This window comes from Entelurus aequoreus, linkage group LG09 (genome assembly GCF_033978785.1).
Source record: "Entelurus aequoreus isolate RoL-2023_Sb linkage group LG09, RoL_Eaeq_v1.1, whole genome shotgun sequence".
Classification (NCBI taxonomy): Eukaryota; Metazoa; Chordata; class Actinopteri; order Syngnathiformes; family Syngnathidae; genus Entelurus; species Entelurus aequoreus.
The window spans coordinates 24050677-24058337 of record NC_084739.1 but is presented as its reverse complement, the minus strand read 5'-3'; the positions used below and the strand labels follow the sequence as shown (position 1 = coordinate 24058337).

At 36.9% G+C, this 7661-nt stretch overlaps 1 protein-coding gene across 2 annotated transcripts in view; it reads right to left on the bottom strand.

Annotated features, from left to right (window-relative positions):
* LOC133657271 (lutropin-choriogonadotropic hormone receptor-like) overlaps nucleotides 1-6728 on the bottom strand; it is a 39874-nt gene extending 33146 nt beyond the window's left edge. Inside the window, exons 1-3 of one of the 2 annotated variants that reach the window (XM_062058396.1) lie at nucleotides 6665-6728; nucleotides 6325-6482; nucleotides 6171-6242 (exon numbers count right to left, since the gene is read on the bottom strand). In XM_062058396.1, the coding sequence (XP_061914380.1) occupies nucleotides 6171-6242; nucleotides 6325-6470 (218 nt within the window). In that variant the 5' untranslated portion in view covers nucleotides 6471-6482; nucleotides 6665-6728. Of the gene's footprint in view, nucleotides 1-6170; nucleotides 6243-6324 lie in introns of both variants that reach the window. The other variant, XM_062058395.1, reaches the window with a different exon arrangement.
* Nucleotides 6729-7661: the final 933 nt, after the last annotated feature.

The following is a 7661-nucleotide window of genomic DNA, read 5'->3' as shown; positions in this document are numbered from 1 at the left end:
TGTTGATGTGGGTTCCATATCTGCTGTACAGATTAACTTTACAAAAGAGAAGTGAGGGAGATACTTCTCTTGTTGTTTTATTTGTAGTTGACTTTATAAAATGTTTTAATATATTAAGTGGACCGGAGCAGGAGGGGATGGAGAGAAGAAGAAGAAGAAAAAAGAAGACAGGCAGAAATTGTGGGGACCAGAGAGGAACAAGACAAAAAAATGGTGTATGTCAGCAGTGTTAAACTCATTTTAGCTCAGAGGTCTCATGGAGGAAAATAATAGCAGTACAACTTAAAAATAAAGACAACTTCAGATTGTTTTCTTTGTCTTACTTTGGCCAAAAATAGAACAAGCACATTCTGAAAATGTACATATTACAAATACTCCTCTTGGCAAAACACTTGGTGTTCAGCATTCTCATGATGGCAGTTCACCATTACAAACGCTTGGAAAAGCAATCGAGTGTTTCCTCAAACCGCCGTATTAATGAAATCTCCAACTGCCAGAACAAATTCATTTATCATCATTCAAATATAATATAAATAAACCAATTATTAAAATGACACCATAGCCGAAATCAAGGTAACATAACTACAAAACCCAAAACCAGTGAAGTTGTCACGTTGTGTAAATCGTACATAAAAACAGAATACAATTATTTGCAAATCCTTTTCAACTTATATTCAATTGAATACACTGCAAAGACATTCACACTGGTAAAGTTATTTCTGCAAATATTAGTTCATTTGGAATTTGATGCCTGCAACATGTTTCAAAAAAGCTGGCACAAGTGTCAAAAAGACTGAGAAAGTTGAAGAATGCTCATCAAACACTTACTTGGAACATCCCACAGGTGAACAGGCTAATTGGGAACAAGTGGGTGCCATGATTGGGTATAAAAGCAGCTTCCATGAAATGCTCAGTCAATCACAAACAAGGATGGGGCGAGCGTCACCCCTTTGTGAACAAATGTGTGAGCAAATTGTTGAACAGTTTAAGAACAACATTTCTCAACGAGCTATTGCTAAGAATTCACCATCTACGGTCCTTAATATCATCTAAAGGTTCAGAGAATCTGGAGAAATCACTGCAGGTAAGCGGCAAGGCCGAAAACCAACATTGAATGCCTGTGACCTTGGATCCCTCAGGCGGTACTACATCAAAAAGCGACATCAGTGTGTAAAGGATATCACCACATGGGCTCAGGAACACTTCAGAAAACCACTGTCAGTAACTACAGTTCGTCGCTACATCTGTAAGTGCAAGTTAAAACTCTACCATGCAAAGCAAAAGCCATTTATCAACAACACCCAGGCTTTGCTGGTCCCGAACTCATCTAAGATGGTCTGATGCAAAGTGGAAAAGTGTTGTGTGTTCTGACGAGTCCACATTTCAAATTGCTTTTGGAAACTGTGGACGTCATGTCCTCCGGACCAATTGCAAACGCTGCATGGAACTTTTAACGACAAAGATGATGGTCAAGTTGACTTAAGTCTTTGCATCTTACCGTTTCGTAATTTTATCCATCCATCCATCCATTTTCTACCGCTTATTCTCTCCATTGCGTGGATAATATACAATGAAAGAAGGTATTGTGCGTCGATACTGTCGCCACCTGATGGCAGCCAGTTTCTTTCATTAGAAAAAAAATGCAGCTCAGTTTTATATTTAGCAAACTGATGCCCTTGGGCCGTATGTTTGACACCCCTGGCGTAGGTAGGTAGAGTAGGTAGCATGCCACAACATGATCGCATGGGCTGTGAGTTCAAGACCCCTGATTTAAAGCAAAATATGTCAAATTCTATCTTAAAATAAGTCATTGTCATGGCAACCACCAGATATCTTATTATTAGGGGACCAGCTTAAACACCTCACATGCCAACTATGTTAATAGATGTTTTTTTCCCCAATAGTGAATGCCAAATGAAAAAAAAAAGTTCTTGCTGGCTGCTACCTTACAATAGTATTTTTTTTTTCTTTTCGAGTTATCTGAACATGGTGAACCCATCATTCATCAGGCAAGTACTGGAAGTATCCAATGCTGATAAGGCTCGTCCCTGAGGAGGAAAGGAGCCGTGTCCAAGTTTTCGCTCGAAGCAAACAAACCGTTTCATATCTGCTCCTTAAACGGAAAAAGAAATGTTGACAAACAGTAAAGCCAAATTAAGAAGTAAATGAACCGTGGCTGTTTTGTTATCATTTTGCCTTTTTACACCATGACAGAGTTTTTATGTGTATATCTCTCTGCACAGCTGCAATGGAGTGGAAATAAAACACTGAACCTGGGATTGGAGTAGAGTAGAGATGCTTAGCTTTAATTTAAAAGGGTTTTCCAATCACAGTACTGTACCAAAATGAGATAACATTATTCTTTACCATCATTGAAAAATAATAAATAAAAAAAATATGTATGTTATGTGATAGCATATCGTGTTCACTAACTCGCTTTACAATTTAAAGACTTTATATTGAACAAATAAGTAAATAGTAAATCAATGATGACATATGTTTTTCAAATGTGTTTAATGTATTTAGGGGTTATTAAAGTATATTATATTAATACTTTTCTGTCCTGCACATATCAGGGACTTTTAAAACGATATTGTAATCCATTGGGATACTAAAGCACCAGTGGGTTTCTTTGAATAAAGAACTCCATCTTCAGTTGTGTGCAGAGCAACTTTGCATTCTTCTCTTTGTCAAAATACTCACATTGAGCAGACTGCTGAGGCGGTAAATGAGGCAAAAAAAACCCCAAAAACGTAATTTCCGACGTTCACAGATTTGTCCATTTATACACTTTTGTAACAAATGTGTTAAAGTGTAATGATACTTTATGGACACCCTTTATATGTTTATATTTTATCTATACATACTATATAATTATTTGAATAAATAATTTTGGTTAAAAATACGTATTTAAATGAATATCGTTGTGGTAAACAAACACATTTCGCCTGATTATCTATTGCACATCACACTAACACAAATACCACTCGCTGCAACATTTGTTACACCCGCGCAACCAAATGAGAGCCAACAATGTAAGAGCTGTATGGAAAAAATACATATTAGTAGTTTTAATCACACTAATCAGAGAACAAACAATTATCACAGTCAAAGTTAACACTTTAGTCACAGAACATTATCGGATGAATCATGCATAAACACAGATAAATTGCGTAGTTTATTTTTGACGACACATGTTCTTTTACCTTGACTGTGGTTAATTACTTCATAACAAACCCAACTTAAGGTTTTGAGCAAATAAATTACCGTATTTTTCGGACTATAAGTCGCAGTTTTTTTCATAGTTTGGCCGGGGGTGCGACTTATACTCAAGAGCGACTTATGAGTGAAATTATTAACACATTACCGTAAAATATCAAATAATATAATTTAGCTCATTCACGTAAGAGACTAGACGTATAAGATTACATCGGATTTAGCGATTTGGAGTGACAGATTGTTTGGTAAATGTATAGCATGTTCTATATGTTATATTTATTTGAATGACTCTTACCATAATATGTTACGTTAACATACCAGGCACATTCTCAGTTGGTTATTTATGCGTCATATAACGTACACTTATTCAGCCTATTGTTCACTATTCTTTATTTTTTTTAATTTGCCTTTCAAATGTCTATTCTTGGTGTTGGGTTTTATCAAATACATTTCCCCAAAAAATGCGACTTATACTCCAGTGTGACTTATATGTTTTTTTCCTTCTTTATTATGCATTTTCGGCCGGTGCGACTTATACTCCGGAGCAACTTATACTCCGAAAAATACGGTACCTTATTTTCCAGACTAAAGGCGCACTTAAAATCCATTTTTTTTCTCAAAACTCGACAGTGCGCCTTATAACCCGGTGCACCTAATGTAAGTAATAAGTTTGGTTGAGCTTACCCACCTCGAAGCAATTTTATTTGGTACATGGTGTAATAAGTGTGACCAGTAGATGGCAGTCAAACATAAGAGAGAAGTGTAGGCTGCACTGTTTGATGTGCTTCAACATATGAGTATTATTATGGTGTGTGTATAAGGCAAGACATATTATCTGGGTTTTTGTTTCGCAATATTATGCAAAGGCAACTTTTCTTACCTTCTGGTACCTGCTGATCTGTATTTGGGATTTGCATAAATCCTGAAAAATTGTGCGCTTCCGCCTTTGTAGTCCGTGCTGACACCGTAGTCGATAAGCTTCTTCTTTTTTTCTATCTTCTTGTTACGGGACATTCATCCTCTGCTGTTGCAATTTCTAATATATAGTAGTGTAAAGTTCTTACTTATATCTGTCAGTGAACTCTCCATGAAAGCGCTAAAACATACCGGTGTAGTGAGTTTATATTATTCACCCAAGGAACTTTAGTTATTAGAGTTCCGAGCAGACAGTTTTTCACGGGACACATTTCCAGTGTTGTTGTTTCCGTTGTTGATTTAAGTAAAGTCTGAATGTCATTAAAACAGTTAGCTCCATCTTTTGACACTTCTTCTACTCCCGTCCTTGCACGCTACACCAGTACAACAAAGATGGCGGAGAGAAGGTGAGCCACGTAAATAAGACCGCCCACAAAACGGCGCATCCGGAAGCGACTGTCAGAAAGCGCTTGAAGATGATCTGTAAAACATAATCTATGCAACATTTTGACCAAAGAACCACCATTACATGTTATGTAGACCAGTGGTCCCCAACCTTTTTGTAACTGCGGACCGGTCAACGCTTGAAAATTTGTCCCACTGACCGGGGGGGGGGGGGGGGATGTTGGGGTATGGTATTTTTTTTATTTTATTTATTTTTTGTCATAAAAAAATACAATCATGTGTGTTTACGGACTGTATCCCTGCAGACTGTATTGATGTATATTGATATATAATGTAGGAACCAGAAATATTAATAACAGAAAGAAACAACGCTTTTGTGCGAATGAGTGTGAATGAGTGTAAATGGGGGAGGGAGGTTTTTTGGGTTGGTGCACTAATTGTAAGTGTATCTTGTGTTTTTTATGTTGATTTAATAAATAAAAAAACAACAACATATATTTCTTTATTTTTTATTTATTTTTATTTCTTGTGCGGCCCGGTACCAATCGATCCACGGACCGGTACCGGGCCGCGGCCCGGTGGTTGGGGACCACTGATGTAGACCACAAGGAAGTGTTTTCCATTTAGAAAAAAATAAAATAATATGACTCCTTTAATGCGCCCATCATGACTCCTTTAGTGCGCCTTATATATGAAAAAAGATAAAAAATAGACCATTCATCGGCGCTGCGCACTATGGTCCGGAAAATACGGTAAGTGGATTCAAGTAAAACACTAAACAAATTTTCCTGTTTAAAATTCGGATGATAAAACTTCATTTGTGTAAAAAAATAGGGGTGCTTTGAATTCCTTCTAAGTCTATAAGAAGATCTGATAGCTCAGTTAGAGCTCTTGTTATTACCAAATCTGTGTTATATGTGTTTTATGTTGCACGATTGCACTAAGAAAAATTCCTAGTTTGTGAACCCGTTCTCAAACAATGGCAATAAAACTATTCTCATTCTGATTCTGATAAAGTTAATTTAAATTATGCACACAAGCAATTTACTGCGATTTATCAAAATGCAAAAATGTGAATATTCTGAAAAGAAAACCCCTAATAATTGTACAGCGCTACTTATGTAACAATATATGTTGTATTTTAGTGGTATGCAATCCTGTCTATTATTTACAATGCAATGCAGTTCAACACCATTTTGCTAGATTATTCAATTTTGGGACAATCTGACACCCACAACAGTAATGGAGTGTGCAGGTGTACCTAATGCTGTGGCCAAAGACTGCATTATGTCAAATGAAGTATTCTAATTAGATATTTGATTCCAGTAGGAACTATACCAAAGATCATTACATTAAGTCAGCGACAAATGTTATTAAGTGTCTATTTATGAAAACATCCTGTATTTGCCTTATCGGTTGTTAATGTCATGACCCCCTAATTAAAGTGACCTCGTGTTTCCTGATACTGTTGCAAGGCGTATTGTAATGCTATCAGTAACTATTGTTGCACATGTTGCCAAGCAGCAATCATCCGTTTCTTTTGATAGAGGTCACAGAAAACAATCTTAGTACATATATTCAAAATATTTAACTATTTGTTTATGCGACATACTGGCTAATGAAGAACTTACATTTTTTTTATGCCGCTCAGCCCTGAGAAGGCATGGGCTGGAACTTCCTTTAAATCCAGATATCTGACCTCTCTGTAACATAATGAAGAGCGACATAATCTGTATGAACAACCATAAGAGAAACCATGAGACTCACAGAGGCTGCAATACTTACAGTATGGACCCAAATGATGTCTGATTCTTGGTGGTCAGCTGAGTGAAATTGCTGCACTGGAAGCTGAAGGCAGTGCAGCAGCAGATTTCCGGACACCTGAACGCCTCAAGGGAGGTCACATTCAGGATGCCAAAAAGCATGACCATGACCCCGAACACCTGGGAGGTCATTTGTGAAAAAAACAAAAACAAACTCAAGTTAAACTCACTTAGGGAAAATAAAATGTAAAAATCCCAACTCAAAGCTACGCAAGGCTATAATTTAAAAATGTGTTGCTTGTTTCCTCAAGCATCCTTTTTTTTTTTGAGTTTGAGCCCTTGTGTTGCCTTCATGTACTCACATGAATGTGAGGTGCCTGCCCGCCTGGAGGAGTCACCTAAAAGCGGAGCTCAGACAGCCGAGATATACACTTGTGACGTTGTGGGGGTGGAGATCTGAAAAGCTCTTTGACCGTCAATCAAAACCTGCAAAGACTGTCTTTATGGCTTTTGATTTCCACACATACTTTGCTACGCTCTGTGATGCGTAAAAGTCAATGATAGCATTATGAAATACATACTGCATGAACATTTGAAAAAAAAAAGAACATTTTAGACTATACAGTATATTTACCTAAGTCTTTGACGTTGCTACGATTTAGTGTTTATGAGATGACTCCCCAAATGTTATTGGGTTGGGATTATTAGGACATGAAAACCAGGCTGCAAATGTTGCAGATGTAATACATAGTTTCTCAGTGTGCAAACAGCTAGCCATAACAAGAAAACATAGACAAGCCAAGCGCTGCAGGACTGCCTATGTTAGTCAGTGTGTCTACATATGACATTTTTATTATTTAGCAGACAGCTTGAAAACGCTTTTTAACGACTACTGTAAAGGTGCAGTTCAAGTCCACTTCATTGGTTACCTAACAGTCAGCAGGGGTAAAAGATGACAACCACGCAGGTCTTGCACTTCAATATCTCTTTGGAGAATGGCAAATTAACCTGAGAAAAAGACATGTATGCACATTAACAAAGAACAGCATTGATTTGACCCTTGACCCCAGTTAAGTCTTAAAAATAAGTTCGCAATGCTACAGAAATAACTGAATATTACGGGGAAAAAGTTGTCAAGTTACAAAACTGAGGTTGTAATATTTTAAATGAAAGGTTATAAAAAAAATATAGTTAAAAAACAATAAAGTCACGAGGAAAAATTAATGTTATGAGAAAAAAATCATAATGTCAGCAGAAAAGGTAAAAAAAATCTAGAAAAAACCTAACAGTACAAGACACTCAGGGCCTGATCTACTTAGATACAAATAACAAGTGCTAAATAGTGTGTGCAAATTATTA